The following is a 27440-nucleotide window of genomic DNA, read 5'->3' as shown; positions in this document are numbered from 1 at the left end:
TTATCAAATGTCTTCACGGCAAAATGTTTTCTTTACAGGTGCCTATAGTAGAGATTAAAATTGAATCAAATTACGTGAATGGGCAATTGTAACCCCATCTAGACGTAGCCAAAGTGTTCTCGAGAGAGCCATATTGAGTTTACTCTCTATTATACTATGATGTATAGCTTTAAAACATGATGTCAGTAGAATAAACTTGCATGTATAGCGACCCTGCGATTCTTTAGGCAACCACATGTTCATCTACATTAAATTCAGAGGTTGGCAACGCTGGCGGATTGGTACCATGCGGTTCCGGCTATGAAAGATCACGACGACGACGCCCTTTTTCTCTTTTCTCTAACCCCTTGTAGAAGTACCATTTCCATAGCGCTTCCGTACTTCCCCAACCTAAACTAATATCCTGTGCATCATCCCGTCAACAACATGTATTTAAGATCGACATAAACAAAGTTTTATTCAGCTTGTGTTTTCTGTTGTCATGCTAATTCCTTCACAAAAATAGTAGTGAGTGTTCCGATAAAGAATCGTGTCGACAGCCACACATTCCGACCGACAAAACGAACATTCCTACAGATACATAAGCCTAGCGACATGTCTTACTAAAACCGGTAATAACTTTCCGGTACACATAATACGTCAAAATCATCAACTACTTATTAAAACGCTTATTGTAATTGCCTTAATGATTTCAAGAACGAACTACGATCGAAAAACTTCAACGCATTAAGTTTTTCGCGAGGATCCGCGCCACAGGAAGACAAATAGGGCTTAGAATAGTTCCAGGTCGACGTAGGAGGGGGCCTTATGACAGAGAATAATCGCATTTGGCAAGAATGCAAATTGCCCCATTAAAAGATTATTTCGAGAAGAAGTTCGGCGGAGCGAGGCTATCGATGGCGGCGCTCAACTTCCCAAAGACTTTGACAAGACGCCGGGAATCGAGCGAACCCGTCCAAAAAGGAAAAGTGGGAGGCCGACGCGCCGCCTCTATACTGGCGGGCGATTAATAAATTCGATCATCGATCCATTTTAATCATCGAAATTAGACCGTAATAATTATCACAACAACTTATAATAATTACAATAAATAATGTTGATACCCGTCATATATATTCATCGTAATGGAGCCATTTGTATTCTGATAGCTATTAAAACGAAATCATGAGGAAGCGGCAAAACCGGCCAGATCCAACCGGAGTATTAAGTACATTTAAGAGCATTCTGCATCCACCTATCGAAATAAATGCATTCGGTGACCTAATTGTGCAAAAGCCCCCATCAGGTAAATCTGACGGAAGCAATCGATAGACTATTATCGGATGTAGTTGAATCCATGACTAATTTGAAAAGTCGCCAGTTTCTGATCGTAAAACTAACAATTTGTTCCTTATCTAGTTATTTTTTGATGCTAAAATTGGCTGATGTGAATTATTTAAATATCTTGGTTGCAAGAGAAACGCTATAAAAATACTTGCAGTACACCACAAACATAATTAGAGAAACTAGAATATGTTTTAACTATGAATTATGAAAGAAAAATAGTATTTGAAGTAACTTAAGTTATATGAATCTGATTATTCTCTTATTTGAGATTAGTTGATGGTGATAATATATTAAAAGAGAAGGTAGAATTTCTGGCATTATGGCCACAGCGGTGGAATGTTATCTAGACTATGCTAAGGGATATTTCAGAGTTAATGAGGAACGAATGAATAGAGTTTACAATTTAATTCAGTTTGAAGATGTTAGAGGCACAGCAAGTTGAGTGTGCAACATAGGCCAAAGGAACAAAATCTGGCTCCAATGGGACTTTAAAAACGATTAGAAAGATTTTGTACATCGTTTCCTCGCTCTAGAGTCGATCGCCATGACTCTGATCAAAACAAGATATTACTGAGCACATGGAACCAAGATTTTGGTCCCCTAAAGGAGTTTCAGTTTTTTGGAGTAATTTATTACTGACGGATACTTCAGGATGACCAAACATCAAAATAAATCATTGCATACTGATTTCACCAACAAAAGGATTAAGTACATGCCAGTATACATAAATGACCAACTAGTCTTTTACAGAAATGCAGCCAAATATCTTAGCATGACCCTTGATGTTAAAAATGTGAAAAACTCAAATTGGAGAAAATATATTGGTTGTTGGGTAGATATTTGCCCCCGTCACTTGCTAATAACAAGTGTGGATTTATGGGTTTCAATTCTGGGGTTATACCAGCCCAAATAATAGAAATATCATACAAAGATTCCAAATGAAGGTACTCCGAGGCATGTACAGAGACTGCATCAGCATATCAATATTAAGTTTCACCAGTTCCTAGATAATGATGACTAGGTCAGAAGATTAATTTACATTAAAAATGGTGTCATAAATATTAAGCCCAAAGCGTCTATCGTAGTTTCTTATAAGGTTCTTTATAATTTTAAAGCCGTAAAAAATTAGGATAAAAATAAACAGGTTCTTAGTGTTAACTTATTAGATTACTATTATAAATATATAAAATTATTATAAATAATGAAAAGAGTTTTGCAAAATGGGGAATGCAAAATATACTTTATTCGTCTTAAAGTAGTTTTTTGTCCAACTGGCTTCAAATATTCATGGAAAAAGCGGGTTTAACCCATCATAAAAATGACGAATTAAAGTACTAATTACTTCGGTATCCAGCTGTATTTGTCATATTTATCCCCCTTTGTTTTTTGGCTCGTCTCAAATGAAAAATATTTCGTGGAAAACGAGATTTTTCTTAAACGAAGAAATAAATCCAAATTGACTACGTGAAGTAAATTTTATTTAATTGACAATGCGCAGGATGGCTGAGGACTTGTAGATAGCTAATACCGGTTCGATCGTCTTCTGTTTAATATCAATGCATATTTTAGGGCATCAATTTTACCTGGAGACATTTGAATTTAATTTGAATACGTCGCAGGAGGCGGCGGCGGCGGTTGACTGGCGCGGAGGAAGGCGAGGGGGCGAGAGGAGTCCGGGAGTTTTCCAACGATAAGCATATTATTCCATTAGAATGGAGACCGTCTCCTGGAGGGAGATAAGCGGCCCTTTCTGTCACCGTATACGGCGGCTTATTTTATCTAGATGCGGAGTCTTTCAGCGCGACGGTAGAGGGCGCTGGCGTACGGGTGTGTGCGTGCATCTTGCCGTCACTATCTGTGAGAGTGTGAAGCGAGAGGGTGTAAGCCGGAATGATTCACAGGCAATTTCGGAGAAAACTTTAATTTGTTATGTTTGCGTTGGTTGTACTGTACTATTTTCACATGTTTATAATAAAAGTGTGGTTTAAGCGAAGACGAAATGTTAATATCATTGGTCCTTTAACAAAATTTAATGATTATTTATAATCTTTTACTACTCTTATGAATGGAATAAGATTATTGTTCCTTTAACTCAATTAAAAAAAAAACAAGTAACCATGGTTAAAAAATACTGATGATTTGGTTCTTTTTTCACCGTCTTGTCCTGTTTTCCTATCAAATTTTTTATAAAATGTGTGAAGACTCTTTCAATTTAGAGAATCAAAGATTATTTCATATTTGTATATCCACGTATAACTTTAGTTTAATCAACGAGATATTGATGAACATCTCAGTATATATGTAAAATAAAATGCTAAATATGATGGTATTATTGATTTTGTGGTAGCGGAAGTAATTTAAAAAATATTGCTATATTGCCATTTCAATTAAAAAACAATGTGTTTTATTTTTACTGATGGATAAAATTGATGACTCCTATATTAACTACGTCACATTTAATATAAATATTAAATAAAATTTATACATTATATTGTTTATACATTTATACATAAAATTTAATATTATCAGTTGATTTGGGAAAAATTTACGAAAAAAGTAAGTTATAAATATTTTAAAAGTTATTCCTATATTGGATTTTCAACTAGAAAGAAACTTAGCCAAGTTATTCAATTATATCTCAAAAATTATTAAAGAAATATCGAAACGGATGCTTTCAGCGTTTTTCCCATATAGTGTTCCATAGGATGTGATAGTTTCAGTTGATTTGAAGAACAGTTTTTTTTGCACTTTTTTCTATATATATACTCATGAAAAATAGCGATTTTCGTCTATTTTTAGATATTAACTTATAACTTCATTTTGTATTAAGATATATCGATGAAAATATCAGTATGTATTTAAAATGTGAAGCTAAAGGTGACAGTTTCAGTTGATTTGGAGAACAAAAATTTTTTTGCACTTTTTTCTATACATATACTCCTGAAAAATGTCAATTTTCGTCTATTTTCAGATATTACCTAATAACTTCATTTTGTAATAAGATATATCGATGAAAATATCAGTATGTATTTAAAATGTGAAGCTAAAGGTGACAGTTTCAGTTGATTTGGAAAACAAAAATTTTTTTGCACTTTTTTCTATACATATACTCCTGAAAAATGTCAATTTTCGTCTATTTTCAGATATTACCTAATAACTTCATTTTGTAATAAGATATATCGATGAAAATATCAGTATGTATTTAAAATGTGAAGCTAAAGGTGACGGTTTCAGTTGATTTGGAGAACAAAAATTTTTTTGTACTTTTTTCTATATATATTCTCACGAAAAATAGCGATTTTCGCCTATTTTCAGAAATTACCTTATAACGTCATTTTGCATTAAGATATATCGATGAAAATATCAGTATGTATGTAAAATGTGAATCTAAAAGTGACAGTTTCAGTTGATCTGGAGAACAAATAATTTTTTACACTTTTTTTTATATATATACTCAGGAAAAATTTAGATTTTCGTATATTTTCTGATTTTCCCTTATAACTTTAGTTTATATTAAGATATATCAATGAAGCTATTCGTATATATGTAAAATATCATGCCGAATGTGATGGTAGTATTGATTCAGAAGTGGCAGAAATAATTTAAAATTTATTCCTGTATTGTCTCTTCAACTAGAAAAAAACTGTTAAAGAAATATCGAAACGGATGCTAAGACATGACAAATGTCGCTTTTCGCCTATTTTCAGATATTACTTTATAACTTCATTTTGTATTGAGATATATGGATGGAAATATAAGTATGTATGTAAAATGTCAAGCTAAATGTGATGGTGGTACTGATTTTAAGGTAGCAGAAATAATTTAAAAGATATTCTTAGATATTTAAAAGATATATCAAATTGAGAATTTTGCTTGGTCTAGAAATTATCTTATATGTTATTTGCATTATTTATACGTAATATATATGTACCCTCCTCTAATCCTGTCGAGTATTAGAGTAAATGTTTCTGATCATCATTAATTTATTACTATTTATACACAAACACACTCATCCACATCGCGTCTCCCCGAAGTCGATTTATCTCCAACGACGCCGGGGATAGTAACAGAACAGAACGGCAACGAAAATATTTAAATCAGAGACCTGAGTCTTTATATCACGAGTTACAAGCAAATAACATTTAAATATTAATTCAGCAACATCTCCTATACGACGTGGCCCATTTAATAAAGGACAAATTATAACAGTTTCTTACTTCTTATGTAAATTCCACGCTCTGACTGGTTTATGATTCAATTACGTCCCCTCAAAGGTATTTATATTACAGTCTATTCAATTATATCCAGCTCGGCGTCTATTGTTGATCGTTTTCTTCAGTTTTCGGGCGTAATCTCGACTAAAACGGACAGAAAATGAGACGAAAACATACTAGCGTCGACTTATTTTACGTCATCTCTTAGCTAGAATTGAAATTAAATAGTAAAATAAACAAAAAAACGACTTCCATATCTATGAAAATAATAAAATACTGTTCGTTAAAATCCGCTGAAACTCGAGAATGGATAGACCAATTTAGCTAATTTTGATTTTAAAATACTTGTGGAAGTCCAGGAAAGGTTTATTTGATGACAAAGTATGAAATAATTGCAAGAAAAATAGTGAAAACAATAACGAAGTGATATATCCAAACTTTGATAAATATTCTCCAAATTATGTCTTTACTGGAACGAAGAAGAAGATTTTACAGATTTTTTTTTTGATCCAGAATCAGATCTTATCAGAATTCTTTTAGAAGAAAGATGTCATTGAAAGTTTACACATTCCTGAAGTTAGTTTTATTTTAGAATTAGAAAATAAAAATATATTTAAGCGCTAAAACTTATCAAGGAAAACCTAATAAAATTTATGTAAAGGTAGGAATTTTCTTAATATATTTATATGAAGAAGTTAAACTGATATAAGTAATTTTTTGGACTAATATCCATGAATTGTTGTTGACGAGCGACGAGTATAGCTGAAAACAAGACTTGCATATCATTTGGAAACGCCAATTTCAAAACCCTCTTGGTTCTCTGATGAGTCTAGAAGTCTATTTCTTACCCAACCATTTTTATTGGTGTAGAATTAACGTTAATTTTGACTTTTTGATTAAGAGTTCTTATTATATATCTCTATTTCTCTCGGAATGAAACTTGATGCAAAACTTCGCTGGAAGGGACATATAAAAACGAAATAGAAAGAACTGGAGTTAAAATGTAGGAAAATATATTGGTTAATTGGAAGAAAATCACAATTATCGGTACATAAACAATTGCTATTATACAAGAAAATATTAAAAAGCTATATGGACATGCGAAATTAAATTATGGGGATGTTCTGAAAAAAATAATATAAACACAAGTGTATCAGAACAAATACGATACTACGAGAAGATTATTTATATCGAGAAATTTAAATACCGACTGTCATTCAAGAAATCAAGAGAATTGCAAGGGGGCATAAGGACTTGTACAACACCAGAATAAGATACAGATTCGAAGGAATCAAACCATTTGATCTTGTGTAGTGTATTATAGTGAGATGCATTTAATAGATCAACAGCAGCGTTAATACTTAAACATTATACAACCAGAGACTAGAATAGGGCCGATGGGTTCTCCTAGATATATATTAACTAGGTACTAGATATATATTGACTGTAAAATGTCAATAATAACGTAAAAAACCTTTTTCTTCAAACATAAGCCCAAGGGACTTTAGTTTAAAACTCCTTGAAGCATATGTACCTTCTTAACGAAAACTAATATATTCTCGTATATGTTAACCTTTCATTATCAACCATCATATAATTAACAACGAAAATTGACATTGTCCCGCACAATTGCCATTGGGGCTATTTGCGTTCGGGGATAATAAATTTGATGGGGATGCAAGTATGACAAGTTTACGGGCGCCGCCATAAATATTATGGCGAACTAATCAAAATTGTTCATCTAGCCGCCCATTAAACCAGTCGAATTTTATGACAGGGTGTTCATCAGCGGCGCTCTCTGCACATCGCCAGACCTATTAATGTCGTTAAACCGTGCTTAGAACTGAAGAATATTTCGTCCTTGTAATTATCCTGTCAACTATGATGGAGTTTGTAGATAATGGATGCATTTTGGGCATTAATTAAGAGGGGGGTTATGTTTTTCGAACCAGAGGTTACGTTTACTCGTCTGGTGATTGTCGAGGCAAACAGAACACTATTGTACACTCTTTCCAGATATTATATGTAGTCTTTAAAGTTTTTTTTGTACATAGGTCATCGAGATATTTAATGTATTGCCTGTCACAATTTTGTAAATTCGCTTGAGCCTCAGAAAATATTTCATTCTCATTTTATTCTTGTTAAAAAGAAATACGATGCTGTCTGATTAGTTAGAGTACGTAAACGAATGAGCCTGTCAAAGTCGTCCGGTTGTCAGACGTATGCAAAATTCTTGAAAGCAAAGGTTATAAGGGGTTATAACTGTAATCCATAAACTATTGTCGTTGTATAACTAACTGTAGATTTTAGATGTACTATAATGTTAAAATAAATTATATTTGATAATATTTTTGTTCAATTATTTTATTTAGACTAGAATTTTGTTGTATGTCAAAGCCAAACTGAAGTAAAAATGAGAGTTCATGCGGCAACATTGCTACGATTTGATTGTTACGTCACAAATTTAAGGGATGTATGTACAAAATAACTTTGAACAGACTATATGTTTATTAATTAATTTGTTATGATTTACTTACGACAGTTATATAATTGTAGCAGTTGCAAATTCTATGTTGTATTGGGCGTGTCTACAATTTTTCAACAATCAACAGTGGATGTAATTATGCAAAAATATATTTAAACCAGACATGGCATTCAGTAAAATACTACAAGTTACTTGACCAATCTGATGATGATGTATTTCCTGATAGAGCCATTGAGGCTTCTAGCATTCTCCATGATTAAAAAAATAGTTATTACATTGTTACTAGTCATTGCCGACTAACCTAAAATGTATCTTTACTATAACTTAACTTTATAGTCAATTCAAAACAGCAATGAATTTATGTATTATAATTTATTTTAGCATTATAGTACAACTAATTCCTGTATTATCGAAGGAATTAATATTAAAATTAATTATACAGCCACAATAATATACAGGTTTGGTTGTTTTATTATATTTACATTTTTTTGGAATAGTATTTTATTCACGCCATTTGTTTTTTTTATAAATTCTCTATTAGAATGAACTTTTTGAATACTATATACTAAAAGTCGTCAAAATCTAGTCAATTTTGAGAACTATACGCATTTCGAGGGAGAAACAAGACTCGTGTGTATTTCCCTATCCAAGATAAAAGAGCGCAGTTGGCCATGCAAAAATTCGATACTCCTAGCACTGCAGTCTTGCGTGCATTTAAATCCTTTCCGGTTCACTATGGGGCGAAGTCGTCGGAACAAACCAAGATCTGCCTCGGGCTACTGCAGCAACCTAAATTATTTCCTCCTCCTTCTCCTCCGCACTCTCCTCCACCGCCCATTCCCGCTCCACGTTCCGCAACGACAAAAGCTCCAGCCGGCCATGGTGTCGGAAACGGAACGAAAAAGAACGCGCGCGCCCTCTATTATTATCCGTCCGCAGTCTCCGAAAGTGGCCACTCTGAATATATAATCAAAAGTTATTTCTCAGGCTTGACATTTATAACCCTTTTGAAATAATAAGGCCTCGTTGTGGTCGGAACTTTGATTATTCCAGTCTGGCGAAAGAGTCTCCACTTTTTTTGTTCGACTTTCTCTGTGTGTAGGTATGCGTGTCGTTAGAAAGTTCGAAATATTAAGAGACGGCCCAATTTGATGATTAAAAAACTTTGACGTTGTTAGTATTGTACGATGAATTATTTTCTTACAATTCTATTTATACATCTGTTTATAACGGAATATGCTAATATAGATATTTTTACAAAAAGAATTTTGACATTTTGGGAATACAATAAATACCTGAAAGAATAACCTTGACGTTTTCACAGTACGCTAGGTCATAGTACTAGAATATTTGAAGAAATTCATTGGAGTAATGAAACGAATTGCAAGATATTTAAATTAGATCCAGGGCAACAATTGTTGCTATGACAAACTTCTGCCTTCTTTAACGTCTGTAAGAACTAAATTAGATCGGATTCATGACTGTAAGTTGAGATGTTTTACTGTTAATACATCATAACTAAAAAAGATCTTAGATAGAACGCTTGATGAGTTTGTGATGTGATGACACGTGATATAAATGAGTTCATCTTGGCGTCATATTACCTCTGCAGTTATAGAATGTGTAGGTTATCAGCAACAGATGATAGGCAATGGATTGAAAATCTTCTATTTCATGTCTTACATGAGTTACAAAACCATGAAATAATACCTGAGAATTGCAGGTGTAGCAGTAATAGCAAACAAGATTATATTGATTTAGTGAACAGGAATAGTAATCAACCACAAATATATAAAATGGAGTTAGAGTTAATCGGTTGCTATTCGATAACCACAAAAAGCTTACCATCCCTGAACTATACCCACGTATATAAAATGTGTTCATACAATATAACACAAGTTTTTGGTCATCTGGAACTCTTGAGAAATTGAATTCTTTAGTAGGATTTATTTATTTCCCAACAAGAGGCTTTTGACAGTATATTGCCTGTTTTTTAGTAGTATATTTCAAAATAGGAATAGGGTTCAGGTAAGGAAACTCTCCTTATATTGATTAAGAGGCTGGGCTGTATTTTGTATGTTGTATTTTGTATTTTGTATGTTGTATTTTGTATTTTGTATTTTGTATTTTGTATTTTGTATTTTGTATTTTGTATTTTGCATTTTGCATTTTGTATTTTGTATTTTGTATTTTGTATTTTGTATTTTGTATTTTGTATTTTGTATTTTGTGTTTTGTGTTTTGTATTTTGTATATTGTATTTTGTATTTCGTATTTCATATTTCATATTTGGTATTTTGTATTTTGTATTTTGTATCTTGTATTTTGTATTTTTTTTTGTATTTTGTAACTTTTTTAAAATTTTAAATTTTATTAATAGCTAAAATGATATACTTTTCGTTCTAAATATATGACTGCATTTCCCTGACAATTTTCTAACAGTATTCGGAGGTATGCAGTTGAAAGAGAGGAGAGGAATTATGATTAGATGATTACGTAATTGAGTGTTTACTAAAATCATCACTAAAACAAAGGGAAACGGTAATTGTACGTCGATAATGATGACGCGGTCTTTACTTTTCGTTAATCTTCGACGTTTAAAGAAGAGAACGAGACAAAGGAGGATCGGAACAAAATAAACAAGGCCTAATTTCTGGCCGCGGAGGCGCTGAGAGCGCCATAAAGATGCGAGTTAAAAAAGAGTCGAAGCGTTCCCCATCTCATAACCGGGAACGACTGCCATCCCGGGGCAAAAACGGCGAACGCCAGCTTTCCAATCATTATTATTTCGCACTTGGGACGCGTTAGCCGCCGTTCCCGTTTCACCTGAATGTAAATGCGGACGTTTCGGCCGCTAAACATTAAAAATGTTCAATAAACAACTGGGGGGACCAATAAAAACCATTCCGGCTATTCGACGCCGGCCCTTTTTTCATCGGTGATGTTGTTCTAGTCGATTTGAGCGTGGCGCCCTCTCGCGACCCGGTCCTGTCGAAAATTGCTTCGGCACGGTGCTGATGGGTCGAGGGGGGATCGTTCCGTTCCAGGGCGAAGCACATTTTTTAATGGTCAAAACATTGATGTTAAGCCGATACAACAGCCCACGGTAATAAGAAAAAAATAACTCTCGGTCTCTTTTCGGTTTCAAGACCGAGTCGTTTGTTTTTGAATTTAGCTGTGGGGCTGCGCTAGTGATTTCAATGTCTAAGTAATTCAGAGGTTTCAAAATAATGTACTGAAGTACATTGTGAATGCGTCTTGGTATATATGCGTTTGTGACCTCCACTGAGACATATACAGTTATATAGTTACGTCGTTTCCCATCAAAGAAGACTCAAAAACCAGGTTAGCACGGAATCATCCAGACTTCTAAATGTAGTTAATGTCTTTGGAAGTCTCAAATGGAAACAACCTTCTGATCTTGCAAATGTTTGAACATTAATTGATACAGTGGAAAATATATTAGTGGTAGTTTTTTTAGAAGGATGAGTAAAACTATAGTTAATTGATAGTTGTATTACAAGTTTTAATAAATAAATTTTTTAAAAATTGCTAAAAATGCTAAAGTCAAATTGATAAGCGTTTAAAAAACAACTCCTTTTTATCAAACAGATTTATCACCGAGATTAAACGTCGTTCGTGGTCCCTAGAGTCGGACGACCTTGCTCCTGTCTCTTCCCGAGCGCGGAAGGTAAAGAGAGCGACGCGAAGTTCGCCTCGGCCTCCCCTCTAGCCCGTCACCACCCCCCCCCCTCCGGCTCAAATCGCTCAGAAATCTGAAAGTTAACGAGCGGGGAGCCGAGCGCACAGGCAGTAATCTACCATTACCAACAAATTACATGTAAAGGCAAACGGTTGCTTGATTGCTGATTTCTATCCGGGCCGCGCCGTCATTAGACGTCGCTATCTCGTCGCAGGAAGCGACGCCGTGGCCGAAACGACCGCCGCCGCCGCCTCCCCCTCGTGCGACTTGGCCCGATTAATTCTTGCAGATAGTTCTTTTCTCGATGGCGAGACGTCAAATAGACCGCGCTGCGGATTAATCTTGTGACGAGACGAGGAGGGGGGCACGGTGCAGGGTGGATAAGGGGTGGTGTTCTGTCGCGAACACGACAATCTCCCTTTCGCCATCTGTTTGCTGGAGCCCTTGCGCTCCCATCAAGCTCGAGCATATCCTGCTACATCGACACGATGTTCGTAATAATTGTACCAGTCATTTTATTGCGTTCGTTATTAATTTATAACATGTGATTTGAAAAGTCCCCGGCCTGATATATAGATGGCGCTAGTAGAAATAAATCCATATGTTTTTTAGTTTGTTAGTATTAGTTAGTTTGTTTTTTAGCTGTTGGATCATTAGTTTGTTACAGCATTATTAGTTTAGTCAATTATAGCATTTTAAGTGAAGCAACTTTTGTTATTGCGAAAAAAATTGATAAAAAGGAATTTCGCGTGTTGATAAAATATGGCTTTTTGGATGGAAAATTCAGTTGAAGCAAAAACCTGCCTTGATACCGAGTTTCCAGATACTGCCCCAGAAAAATCAATAATCAAGGATTGATATGCTAAGTTTAGACGTGGTGAAATGTGCACTGAAGACGGTGAACGCAGTGGACGCTCAAAAGAGGTTGTTACCGACGAAAATATTAAAAAAATCCACAAAATGATTTTGAATGACCGTAAATTGAAATTGAGTAAAATAGCAGTAACTCTAAATATATCAAATGAACGTGTACATCATATCATTCATGAATATTTGGGTATAGGAAAGCTGTGTGCAAAATGGGTGCCGCGCGAGCTCACTTTTGACCAAAAACAACGACGAGTTGATAATTCAGAGCAGTGTTTGAAAATGATTAAGCGTAATAAACCCGAGTTTTTGCATCGATGTGTGACAATGGATGAAACATGGCTCCATCAATTCACTCCGAAGTCCAATCGACAGTCATACAAGTGGACTACATACAATGAATCCGCTCCAATGGGTGGGAAAACACAACAGTCGGCTAGCAAGTTTATGGCATCTGTATTTTGTGATGAGAATGGAATAATTTTCATTGACCACCTTGAAAAAGGAAGGACTATCAACAGCGACTATTACATAGTGTTATTGGACCCGTTTGAAAGATAAAATCGCCGAAAAATGGCCGCATTTGAAGAAAAATAAAGTGCTGCTTCAGCGAGACAATGCACCGTGTCACAAGTCAGTGAAATCGATGGCACAATCTAGGAGTTTGTCTTCGAATTGCTTCCTCATTCACCGTTTTCTCTAGATCTGGCCCCAACGACTATTTCTTGTTCTCAGATCTCAAAAGAATGCTCACTGGGAAGAAATTGTTTGTCATCAAGCATTGCCATACAGTAGAGTGCCTTAGCATTTATAGGTAATTACTGGCATTTTTGCAAAAATATGTCGTTTAGATTATTCAGTTGATGCCGGTAGACATCTACAGTGTGGAGCATCATCACCATATGTTACTAAAAGTGTTGGATGGACATTGGCAACGGATTTCTTTAAATTAAACAGTGAGAAAAAATGATGAATGTAGAAAATACAAATAACGTTCCATGATTAGCTACTGTACGAGTCTGAATATTTGAGGTTTTTATAGGGAAAAATGTCAAAATGCTAAAATTTAATCGTTGCTTGCATCTATGTTTAGATATTTCATCAGAATAGTAGTAGTAATGAAAATCTGCAACACACCACTTAACAATTTTCAAATGCTAATTTAAAATTAATCGGATTGACATCGAAAACTTGCTACTCGAAAAGCGAGTATAAAAAAGCGAAAGAATTCGAATTGGCACAAGCGGGACGTCACACGAGAAACACTAAATCAAATGTCAGCCGTTAAATCGTCTGCAAAACGACCACCACCACCCATCCTCCCCCCGGCTCTGCGGTACCGCCATTCCACGGGAAATATTTACAAAACGGGATTTCCCATTTACGTTAAACGGTCTTTAGCAGGAAAAATCCCGCCAAGTGCCCGTCCTTTCTCTCTGTTTCTCTCTCCGTCTCGCCTAGAGACTGGATGGAGGCCCCCGTAATTTTACCTCTATAAAATATCAGCTTTTGGTCGGATTACTTCTGCTAGAGCCGGTAGGAAAGGTCTTTGCGACGACGATATTTTTCGTGTCGTTGCGAATTAGATGTCGCGTAAGCACCCGGCCATATTGCATTCGTTTCTCTTTTTTTTTTCGGTCTCCCGTTTCTTTGTGGCGCTCTCCTTTCGTTCGTTTCTCTGGCTAGATCGTGTTCGGGCTCCGAAAATTGACCGGTAATTTCATTTCCTTTGTCACTTTCGGCTTGGGCTTTCTCACGACTCACCGTAAAAATTAATAAATATAGATGATCCGTACAAACAGCGTTTCTTTTATCGAATAACTAATGGTAAGTCATGTGAGGCCTCTTTCAAAGATATGAAGTGTACTGTGTTGGTGATGCTTAAGCGTCAGTGTTGGTTCTTCTCTTTTTAATTCTGAAAATACTCGCCATGAAATTGTTGAAAAAATCGATACTATTCTTAAACATATCGCCTTATTTCATCTCACCACATCACTAGGACCATAAAACAGTTTTGAACTGTTTACCTAACATCCAAAAGGATACCAAAATAACTTCCTTCGCAGTAGTCAAGGAGATGGTACGGTCCTCCTACTGTTCCGATAATCGTGGGTTCAAATCCTGCTAGGGCATGGTCGTAAATTTATATTAGTAATTGTTCGAAAGGCAGGAGTGTAAAAGCCGACAAGGAAAATGATCCCTGTTACGCCAGTAACCAGTCTGGATTAGACCGGATGTCTTATAGGATGATTTCTTCTAGGAAATTGATCACTGGCCAGTAAGTAGGCTTTATCCCAATGACCATTATTCGGAGTCTACGCTAAGTAGTATAGCCCGATCAGGATGTCAGAGTGATAAATTAGATACGCTGTTAAATATGCTTATTAAATTCTTGATACCACTTTAAATAGGGCGAACCAAGAAGCTCGCAAGTACTTCGAAACCAGCTAAACCAGGCGATTGCGTGGTACAAATTCTGGTGACTGCAGATAAACCCGAGCAAAACTCAGACTATTCTGTTCCACTGCAAGAAGGAGTCCGCGCCTATCGCCTCCAAATTGCTAAAGTCTCCGTCCCTTGCCTCCAGAAAGTGTCATATCTCGGTCTCCAGTTTAACCGCAGGTTCCAATGGTCACCACAAATACAGCACGATATTTGCAAAAGTATTGGCGTGTACAGCCTTCTATTTCCACTCCATTGCAGAAAAAGTAAACTTCCAATCCCCCAGAAAGCGACTCTGTACAAAATGCTAGTCCGTCTAATCTGCCTCTACGGAGCACAGGTGTAGTACTGTCTCTGACACTGTCAGAATGTCCGCGTGTTACTCAATGCCCCATGGTTTATGAAGAACGTCAAGACTCACCTAGAATGAGGCATCCCGTATGTGAAAAATTTTACGAACATGCTTAATGTAAGGTTCTCCATAGGCGTCTTAGATCACGACAACACCTTGATTAAATCCCCACCCATCCAGAAACTTCGGTAGGAAACCAACTACGACAATCCCAGTCGTAACCTAGGGTCTTTGTCGCTCGCAAAACACTCACTATCCCGAACCCGAAGTGGCATCGGCAAAAGACCATTTGGTTCTAGCTGGTCATCTTGGAATAAGAAAAAAAAAGCTCGCAATTCGGTATTCACAACCAATTCACAGTAAAGTATTCATGAAAATATTCACGACTAGTTATTAGACGAGTTTGTAAAGTAAGATCGATCCGTATGATCGAAGATCAGGTATTTTTTAATGTTGCATTGTATTGTAACTCTATACATAAGTAATATAAGCAATTAAGAAACAGTTTGCTTTCATTTAAAGAAAGATACCCAGGACCTAATTCATATCAATTTCGTGAATGATCGACATCTCTAAGAACAACTTATTTTTTACCCTATTGAACCAGCGTTCCGGAAATTATTATTGAATCAAACAAGCAATCCAACAGGGAGTATTGATTAATTCTGGATCGTTTCGACCAAAATAAACATTTAAATAAAGCAATGAACTTACCTTTCCTCCTAAAATACCTACCCCAACCATTTTCGCGCCCCTATCATTCCTATATCAACGAAAAACAGCCATGACGAATCGACTCTGGCAAAAATGGGACCTAGATTATTCATCGCCTGTTTATCGGCGACTGTTCCAGCGTAAAACGCGCCGGGTATACGAACGAATAAAGAAAAAAGGTGATGCAGATTCCGTACGGTTGAAAATAACTTTTTTTCGGTGTTTTTCCCACCTCCGCACCCAGGCCGCGATGGTATCGTTTGGTTTTTTTTTCGGAGTATTGATAGTGGCGTTGATTCTTTATTACGGCAGTACGTGATAAAGGAAAGTCGAACGGGAAAACGACATTTGTTTTTTTAAATTCCCCGTAGTAGCGTTAGTATCGTTTTTTTCGTTTGGGTTGGATACGATTGATTTATTACATTTTATTTCATTAAGAGATGAGTGAGAGCTCGAAATTGAGATTGCATGTAATTAACAGGTCAATTGTCCCAACGTAACAAGTCCCCGATCTGACCGATAGATGGCGCTACTAGAATTAAATCTATATGTTTTTTTAGTTTGCCCTAACCATCAAAAGATACGTGTATAAATTTAACAGCTGTCGGATCATTAGTTTGTGAATTATAGCATTTTGTGTGAAGCAACTTTTGTTATTGTGGAAAAAATTGATAAAAAGGAATTTCGCGTGTTGATAAAATATTGCTTTTTGAAGGGAAAAACACAGTTGAAGCAAAAACTTCGCTTGATGCCGATTTTCCATATACTACCCCAGGAAATCAACCATGAAGGATTGGTACGGTAAGTTTAGACGTGGTCAAATGAGCACCGAAGACGGTGAACGCAATGGACGTCCAAAAGAGGTTGTTACCGACGAAAACATTAAAAAATCTGCAAAATGATTTTGAATGACCGTAAATTGAAATTGAATGATATAGCAGACGCTCTAAAGATATCAACTGAACGTGTACATCATATCATTCACGAATATTTGGGTATGAGAAAGCTCTGTGCAAAGTAGGTGCCGCGCGAGCTCACTTTTTTCCAAAAACCACGACGAGTTGATGATTCGGAGCAGTGTTTGAAGATGATCAAGCCTAATAAACCCGAGTTTTTGCGTCGACATATGACAATGGATTAAATATGACGGCATCCTTTTACTTCGAAGTCCAATTGACAGTCATCCGATTAGACTGCACACGATGAACCTGCTCCTAAGCGTGACAAAAAAGGAACAGTCGGCTGACAAGGTTATGGCGTCTGTATTTTGGGATGCACATGGAATAATTTTCATTGACTGCCTTTAAAAGGGAAGGACCATCAACAGCGACTATTACATACCGTTATTGAACCGTTTGAAGGACGAAATCGCCGAAAAACGGTCGCAGTTGAAGAAAAAGAAAGTGCTGCTTCACCAAAACTATGCAGCGTGTGAAAAATCCATGATTGGGCTTCCTCACGAATACTCATCCATCGTATTCTCCCGATCTGTCCACCAGCGACTATTTTCTGTTCTCAGATTTCAAATGAATGCACGCTGGGAAGAAACAAATCGTACTACAAAAATTTTATCGAAAAGTAGGAAGGTCGCTATAATCAGTGTATCACCGATAGTGTATCAGGTGTTTCAAATGACCTGTTATATACCAGTTTTGGCTTCAACAATTTAAAAGCGTTGATATTCATACCATTGGCCAAGAAAAGCCTGGACGACCGAGAAAACCCAACTTACATTTTCAAAAGACTTAGCAATTGATGAATGAACTATTGCCAGGTGTTTATATACGACGAAAAATACTATTTCAATTTGCTTCAACATCTCTGTTTCATCCATCGACACTAAATATTCATGGTCCTAAAAGTGTAGCATATTAAGATCTGCTGATATCAAATGAAACTGTTAATGCAGATGTTTGCTGATGTCACGATATGCTGAAGAAGTGTGAAATGGATTGATGATTGGTTCCCTGCCAAACCCACATTCTTCTTATGACTGGGTATTGCCATGTTGTCAGACTGATGGGGAAATGATTATAATACATCGAAACACCTAATAATTTTTGAAACTTAACTTTACACGGTAATTTGTCAGTTGTGAGATAATAACAGTGATGAAACAAATGTATTTCTGTCGGCTTTCAAACGTCTATTAACCTTATGGAAAGTTCTACCACTACAAAAAAAAACAAACACAACCCTTCGACAGAAATAATATTCAAATCAGTTCAGAAAGTAATCAAAAACCAAATCAACTCGCCGTTAATAGAATGTTTTAAAATAGTTTTTTATCGTTTAGCTTCATCGCGTCGTCGATTCCAGCGTTGCCAACTTATGGGCAATTGCCCAATCTGCGGTGAATCTCGTGTTTATTGGGGGTTGGAATTATGCGGAAAAAATTCGGTAATTTTGACATCTTATCGTACATACATTAACGATAGTTCGGGTCGGAATACAAGAACTCCAAATATTTACATAATTATTTCATAAAATATAGTCTATTTCAGGTTACTTATGGTTACTCAGAATTATGGCATTGACTAATATTGACTGTAGCTCAACAGCTACAAATCAAATCATTCGCGCCAGTGCTGAAACGATCGGTGACAAGCTCTGCTGTGATGAATTTTGATCAATATGACCTTGAACTTTATGAAGATAACATTGACGGCGAATGCTACTAGGGGAAAGTGTTTCGCCTTAGAAATACTATGAGAGAATACTTTAATGATAATAAGGGAAATAATTAAGAAATTGGGCGGCAGTAATCCGTCAAGCAAAATACAAGAAAAATATGGAAAAATCCATATTATGAACAGGTAAAAATGGTTTAAACGCTTGAGACTTTGTGTAGAATCGGCAAATTGCTTTCCGCAATTTGGGGAATTTGATCTTAACATTGGCAACCCTGATCGATTCGTCGAGAACGCCGTTGTTTGTAGTTAGCTGCGAGAGCGTTGTTGCATTTCATTTTAAACTCGGCGATACAACTTTCGATGTTGAAAATAAACGGCGAAGCGTACCGCTAAAAAAAATACACGACGATTTATCCGCGAAAAAAACTTTCGCGGCAAAATTTGAATTTTAAATAAAATTAATAGCCTTTCTGCATGACAAGGGCTTTCATTTAGGTTCATTGTTCCGGCGGACCAGAACTTTTAATATAGCTATTTTTATGAAATATGCCAGACAACTTAAAATTCAAATCTCGACGCTTGATAGTGGTAATTTATTCTTTTGTACGCGCGATTCGGGGACGTTCGTCCATTGTTTCACGTGGCGCCCTCTCGCTTTTTTTCCATTCCGAGTTTTTCCGGATATCGCTCGCGGTTTTTTTTCCGCCGCTTGTTTTCGTCCGGCGCCTTCCCGCCGCTAACTACGATCTCGTTTTCCAGACATCAATCGGACTAATTAGAACTTTTTAATTGGGAAATGATTCGACGGGTTTACATCTACGGGTCCTTAATTTTTTTGGGTTACTATGCCAGAAGTTGGCCTGATTATGAAATATATTCATGTATTTTGCTAATCGTTATGACGATAGGACATATATACAGAAAATAATCCGTTAAATTGGATGATTTTAACATTTGTTTACTTACAATAACAATCATTCATTCATATATGCACAATTTATGTAGTTTAATTTGAAGAAATCTGCTGCATAAGTAATTCAAAAACTTTTAGAAACTTTTGGTGATGTTGATTTTCCTTATCGAAATCATCCTGATATTATGGTTATTGATAAATAATGGCCTAAAGAACCAAAAAAAAAACACGAATACAACGAATTGTGAGAATTATATGTGGTGGGAAAGATCTACAACATGAAATAAACAGAAAATACTACCTACTGTTGCGATAATCGCGGGTTCGAATCCTGCTGGGGCATGGTCGTAAATTTATGTCTGTGATTGTTTAATATTTGTGATTGTCCTAAGTAAGACTGCAAAATCCGACAAGAAAAATGATCCCAGTCACGTCAGTAACCAGACTGGGTAAGACCGGATGTGTTCTGGGGTGATTTCTAAATTGGTCACTCGCCAATAGATAGTCTTAATATCGAGGACCGTGGTTCGGAGCCTACGTTGAACTATAGGTCCACTCCAGATAAAAACCTAATTGGTAAAAGGAGACTTTAAAATATAGAAAACGAAGAACAAATAACAAAATACTCTGCTATTTATAAAATATTGCTAGAGATTTACTGTACATATATAGTACTATACAGGGAAACAAAATAAAAAAATATCTATATATATCTCGAAAATATCGATATCTCGAATTTTTATAGATAATTGATTTATTCGAAATAATTATTCATATTTTTTTCATATTAATTCATAGTTTGCTTAGAAAACAATTTTTTTGCACCTTTTCCATAGATTTTACCTTCCAACTTTAGTTTAAATTAAGATATATCGATGAAAATATCAGTATATATATAAAATATAGTGCTAAAAATGACGGTATTACTCATTTTCAGGTAATAGTGATAACAAATAAATATATATTGCCTTTTCAACTACAAAAAATTATTACCATTTTTTGCTTATATTTAAAATATAATTATTCAAATATCAAAACTGAAGAATGTGCTTGTCCTATTACATTTGCTCATTAAGACAATTAAAAATGTTTTTGAAAATTCTGTATAAAGGAAGATATACCAATTGCATCACCGAAATCTCTATACAATAAACAATGTGTAATATCCTTTATTCAAATACAAAACATTCATAGGAAATTATGATCAGTAAAACGATTTTGACCATCAACAAGCAACCGATTCGAAGGAAAAGGGCCATCATCGGCAAATAAAAACGCGATACAAAGCTGACGGTGACTGGACCGAATGTAAATTTTATTTTATTGTTTCTGGAGATGTATATTTGCTCCAGGAACTAACTTACTATTCCCGTTTTTATTTAAGAACTTTATTTACGTCGGTGGGCTTTTTATGCAAAGAAGTTTTTTATGTCGGGTTTTTTATGTTTATATACCGCACGAGGCAACCAAGGTTTTTATCTTTATTTGAATATTCATGGGATATGGGACGTTTTTGAGTTTTCGGCCTTTTCGAGATCGCACGGTCCATCTCTGTCTGGAAACTTACTTGACGTTAAATGAAAAATGTTCTACTTTTTTTTTATATAGATGGAATATCATGCGATATAAAGAGATGATACACGATCACCTGTTTATTTTCTGTCAGAAATTGCAGTAAGATGATATTTACGACAGTGACAGTGAGAAACAAATTTGAGATACTACCGTGGTCAAGAAATAGTTAGATCTTTCAGGGAAAATGAAAACTTGTTTATTTTATTTGACTTATTTATTAACTGGGTGCTTGATGGAGCTAAATCATGAGAATAATATAACATGAGTGAATTTTAAGACGAGAAACGTTTACAGAAGCAGCTCGATCGTGCGGTCAAGTGGTTCAAATTCAGGAGGTTGCAAATAAACCCGCTGAAAACCCAGGCCGTCATTTTCCTTCATCATTTACCTTTTCCTTTCCTTATTTTCCTTCTTGTTATTAACGCTTCCTTAGGAGCTAATAACAGATGATTCGCGTGCGCCTTCATCATTTCTTATTTTCCAGTTTCAAAGTGTCGAATCGAGGGCTATTGGAGACGCCAAGTAGTCAGTTGACAGTCCCAAACTCAAAGTTTTTCTAATAAGAGGGCAGGTGATAAATTAAAAGCGAGAAGACCTTCCCGCAATTTCGACGCGTAACGCTGCGAGACTGGAAGGTCCACTACGTGGCATAGTTGACGTGCCTTCCGTCTTCGCCCAACGGCATTCCGCTGCGTTGTCAAGGTCCGGCGGACGCTACGAGAGCTAATAGAAGCCGTGCCCTGCCCGTCCTGCGACGTCTGTTTATCTTATTTCGGCCGAGGCAGGCGACGGGGTTTCCTTTTTCCTAATATGTTGTTACCTTGCAGGAATAAATAAAAAGGGTCGGAATTGACTGGCGAAAATGCCGGGTTCGCTATCCGTTCGGGGTGGAAATAAACCCTGTTAGATCGATTATGTATGCGTTATATTATAGGTTGTTCAATAAGAGATGACGGTATTAGGTTCGACGATTCACATGGTGTCCCAAAAAGGTTTATTTTGTTATAGATTACTGCATGTATATACTCTTATATTTCATTAGATTTCTGTCACTTAGTTCATAGACCAAGTGTTCTTTCTAATAAAAAATGGGTCATTTGTTTGTATCTTTTTCTTGTTTTTCTGCTGAATATTTCTTTATCTTATTTTAGTTGTTGATTCATTCCCATTATATATATATAATTTTGTTATGGTATATTAATTATATTCTGTTCATTTTTATTCGCCACGCGCTCGCGCATTATGCCGCCATCGGCAATAAAATTTGACCTCAGTTATAATCAGAAACAATATAGTCGGCTTCTAGGGTAAGCATTTGGTCCACGATCGACAGCGAACGCATTAAGAATTAACCATAACGTTAATCTTTGATATTATTGCTGAACTTCCATCTGACTTGGCTAACGGGCGTTAATTTAATTGAGTTTAGCAGTTTGAACTAAAAAGTTCGATTGAAGACATAACAAGTGCTTTAAAATCTCTATTTCTATTGTACAGCTCCATCATCTATTCAACTGTTAATCTGATAGTTTCTATTCCTCCTGTTAACATCTGTCTGTAACGGAATTAAATCAACCATTAGAGAGTCTGAATCTGCAGTTAAAACTAATTAAAGGGTAATAAATTTGGACCTCCGTGTGATATTTTAGCGCATAATAGAGCTAGTGTTTTCGCGGCGATCAACGTAACTTTATCCTTAGCGAGCTGGGGGCCACCGTCTGTACTATAAATTACGAATTATAACCGGTGGAAAACGAAAAGAAACGCCTGCAGCGCGGGCGACGGCCCAGAGACATTCAATAAAGAAAGCCCGAAAAGTGTAAACGGGGATAAATTTAATCGCGGCTGACATTCTTTCGCTCGTTTAGAAATTTCGCGCCAACTCCGGGTGCATAGAGCAACAAACAACGTTATTAAATTATAAACAGTTCCCGGTTGGCGTTTAAACAAAAATAGCCCTTTCAGCTTCTCGCATTCATCGTTTCTCTTTATACCGTGACGTTTTCTGCGACCTACGGCGTCTATTCAGCATTAGCTCTTCTTTTTACACGTTAAAACTTTAGACATTATTACAAAAACTTATCAGGTATAAAACTATGAGGAAGACATCAGCAAAAATAGGATAGATTAATGTTATATTTAATCATTAGTTAATATTCAGGATTATCCTCGTGTATACACAAAATATGTAGGTCTTAATATCAGATACTACTTAATATGTGTCGCATAAATGAGGCAATAAGGACCACAAAATCTTTATTTCCCTTTACTCTACGGATTTTTCTGCCTATTTTAGCTCTTGACTCTTCTTTTTGCATTTTTAAACTTTAGACTTTATCATAGAAACTCACTGGAGGTAAATATATGACAAAAATATCAGCAAAAATGAGATAGATTAAAGTTGTATATAGTTATTAATTAATATTCCGGAATATCCAGTATTATACTCATGTGTACACAATATATTTAGGTCTTCATAGTATATACTACTTATTAAAAGTATAGACAAGGTAATAAGGGTCATAAAATCTTTTTTTATATATTTTAAAATCCACTTTTACCAACGAGGGTTTATCTGGACTGGACCTGTAGTTTACAGTGGGCTCCAAACCACGGTCGTCGGTATAAGCTTACCGACTAGCGAGTGACCAACTTAGAAACCATCCCAGAATATATCCGGACTTACGCAGCCTGGTTATTGGCGTGACTGGCATCATTTTCCTTGTCGGATTTTGGACTCTTGCCTAAGACAATCACAAATATAAATTTACGACCATGCCCCAGCAGGATTCGAACACGCGACCATCGCAACAGGAGGTGGACCGTCGTGTCGCCTTTACCACTTCGCCAACCAAGCCTGCATAAAATCTTTATTTCTCTTTACTCTATGGATTTTTTTGCATATTTTAGCTCTTGGCTAGTTGTTCTCTTGTATACACAACCTATTTAAGTCTTAATATTAGATACTACTCATTAGAAGTCTGGAAAAAGTGATAACAAACACCGAACTGTATTGTTCTTTACCCTGCGTTTTCTACTATGCGTTTTCGCTCTTAACTCATCCTTTAACATGTTAGACTATGTCCTCTGAATAGTATTAAAGCATAGCATAAGGTGTAGGTATATCTATGTGATGAAGAAGGAGCTCCGTTCTATATTTGCGTGCGCTAGTGCCGTCTCCCATCGAGGAACATCGTTTACCGTAATAGCCTCGGTCGAGAGAACCCGGATATTCTATTATTTCGGGGTTGCTTTTTTATGATAATCAAACAACGGCGAAGAAACAAAGGGGGAGCCGTGAGCAAATAAAAAAATGTTTACGAATGATTCCATTTATCTCGATATCCTGTTTACGGGGGTCGGCGGACGGACGAAGAGGGGGAGGGGGGCGCACATAAAAAGTCGATCGGCCTCGAAGAACACACTACAAATCCCTATAAAGCACACACATGTTCGGGGTAAAGTATAAGGTAATCGGATAAAGTCGAAAAAATGGACTTTTCCCTAACTCGGGCCGGGATTCCGAGGATGCGACTTGATTAAAAGATATCGGAGCGCCGGCCCAGCGCCTAGAGCCGCCCACGCTGTGTGTCCCGATCTCCTATCCCATCCCGGGATGCATTTGTTCGGGAGATATGCGGTAAAGCGACTGGCGGTGGTCAATATTAGATACGGTATGGTTAATATGGGCATATATCAGTTTTCAACGATTCCATACTCTTGCTCAAAGAAATTCGAATTTGTGGCATTCTTGCCTGTCATTTTAGAGCCTACTACCCGTAGAACCCGTTAAATAATAATAGCGAACTGAGAGAGAACTGAGAAGAACTGATAATTTCTTGTTGGAGTAAAATGATTATTTGTTATTTAGTAGAGAAAATTAGCAATAGACAATGTAAACATATTAAATGTTACAATTTGCCATCGTTTTCACTGATTTATGACACGGTGCATTGTCTTGGTTAAGCAGCACTTTCTTTTTCTTCAAATGCGGCCGTTTTTCGGCGATTTCGTCCCTTAAACGGTCCAATAATGCTTTGTAATAGTCGCTATTGATGGTCCTTCCTTTTTCAAAGTAGTCAATGAAAATTATTCCATGCGCATCCCAAAACACAGACGCCATAACATTACCAGCCTACTGTTGCGTTTTTCCATGCTTTGGAGCGGGTTCATCGTGTGCAGTCCACTCGGATGACTGTCGATTTGGACTTCGGAGTGAAATTATGGAGCCGTGTTTCATCCATTGTCACATATCGACACAAAAACTCGAGTTTAACGCTTGATTATCTTCATACACTGTTCCGAATCATTAACTCGTCGTTGTTTTTGGTCAAAAGTGAGCTCGCGTGGCACCCACTTTGCACAGAGCTTTCTCATTCCCAAATATTCGTGAATGATATGATGTACACGTTCAGTTGATATCTTTAGAGCTATTTCATTCAATTTCAATTTACAATCATTCAAAATCATTTTGTAGATTTAAACGTTTTCTTCGCTAACAACCTCTTTTGGACGTCCACTGCGTTCACCACCACTCGACATCAAGCCAAGTTTTTGCTTCAACTGTATTTTTCCCTTCAAAAAGCAATATTTTATCAACACGCAAAATTCCTTTTTTTATCCATTTTTTTTTCACAATGATAAAAGTTGCTTCACTCAAAATGCCATAATTCATAACATTATATAAATTGCCATAACAGCTGTCAAATTTATACACGCATCTTTTGGGGGTTAGGACTAACTAAAATCGTATAGATTTAATTCTAGTAGCGTCATCTATATGTCAGGCTGGGGACTTTTCAATTGACCTGTTATAAGCATATATCAGTTTTCAACGATTGAGTATGACATCGAAATATTGCTTAAATTAATCTGAATTCGTGGCATTTTTACCTGTCATATCAGAACCTACTATTCGTAGGACCCGTAAAAGAATCGTAACGTGATTGTTGATCAGCCAGAACTGCTAATTTATTGTTGAGGTAATATGATTATTTATTATTTAATAGAGAATATTAGTAACAGACAATGCAAAAATATTAAATGTTATAATTTTGAATGTATTTCATTGTACACATGGATATTTATGTTAAATAAAATGAAAACAGATTTTGTTTGAAGATTATAGTAAAGATAAAGATTAAAAATGGTCATATTTTTATATGTTTATACTTATAACTTAACCTATAACTGTAGATGTTTGAATGAAATGTCTTGCATTTGTAGGATAGTATAAATATGAGATGTAGTTAATACAAAGTAGTTTGTGATTTATTATTTCTTTCGAGTTATATAACTATCCAGAGCAGATAAATGGAGCATAAGAATTGAAATAATATTTCGTGTAATACATTTTATTGCAATAAATTGAATTAAACAAACAAAAATAGTAATCTAATTACGATACACAAACTTGCCTGAATGCTGTAAGACTGTATGTATTATGTACTTATCTTTTGTGAGTCTTCTTATAGGCTCTCATAATTATTTTATTTTGATTGTTATTAATAGTCGTTCAATATCGATAATCATTTTCCATATTTTCAAATCAATCAAATTATCTAATGAATCTAATAGTTTTCTAACTGTTATCCTAGCATTCTTTTATAGGGTGTTTGTTTTTAGGCAATTGTCCAAGGACTTTTGCAATACCTGCAAAAATAATATAACCATAAAGTAATTCTTCATTCTTCAGCTCCCATAATGTTGTAATGTATACGTCCATCAGCTGCATAAATTTGGTTTCGCCTGTTTCATCAATAATTCTCCTCATTTCTTCTTTCATACATATCATTTTCGGTAAAACACTTTCGTATTCTTTGTTATTAATTTTTGTATTAAATAATAAATTATTATATTATCTTAACAAACTTTTATAAAAATAAAATTAACCTAAAAATAACTACAACTCTTGTGAGCAGCAACACATAAAAATATGCCAGTTTATTACAGAAAGTCCAGTAGAAAAGAACACATTTCAAAGTGTTCGGAAACTAGCTAGGGAACAGAAAACTTCAGTAGCATTTGATATATTTAATTTTTGATGTTATTATAATTCTCTAGTGATTTTTTTTTCAAGCTTTAAGAACATCGAAGTTGCAAAATTGACTTTTTGTTTTCAAAATATTATTAGTACGCTTCCTATTGATTCGCCAGCTTTCATAAAGCATCGTAACTGTGTATAATTGCAATCTGTAAAGGATACTGTAGTGATTTT

The 27440-nt window shown here is 35.7% G+C and overlaps 1 protein-coding gene across 2 annotated transcripts in view; it reads right to left on the bottom strand.

The window, feature by feature from the left end:
- Positions 1 to 27440, bottom strand: part of LOC143204831 (brachyurin) — a 75807-nt gene that overhangs the window by 5984 nt on the left and 42383 nt on the right. The window contains exon 1 of one of the 2 annotated variants that reach the window (XM_076417695.1): positions 16103 to 16214. The exons of the other annotated variant lie outside the window; for it this stretch is intronic. Within the exon in view, the coding sequence (XP_076273810.1) occupies positions 16103 to 16132 (30 nt within the window). The 5' untranslated portion in view covers positions 16133 to 16214. Of the gene's footprint in view, positions 1 to 16102; positions 16215 to 27440 lie in introns of those variants that run through there. 2 annotated transcript variants of the gene reach the window in all.

Source organism: Rhynchophorus ferrugineus, unplaced genomic scaffold (assembly GCF_030347505.1).
Source record: "Rhynchophorus ferrugineus isolate W39M unplaced genomic scaffold, kcgeb_rfMv2 rfM11, whole genome shotgun sequence".
Classification (NCBI taxonomy): domain Eukaryota; kingdom Metazoa; phylum Arthropoda; class Insecta; order Coleoptera; family Curculionidae; genus Rhynchophorus; species Rhynchophorus ferrugineus.
Note: the sequence above shows the minus strand (reverse complement) of the source record. Positions and strands in the feature narration are given on the sequence as shown.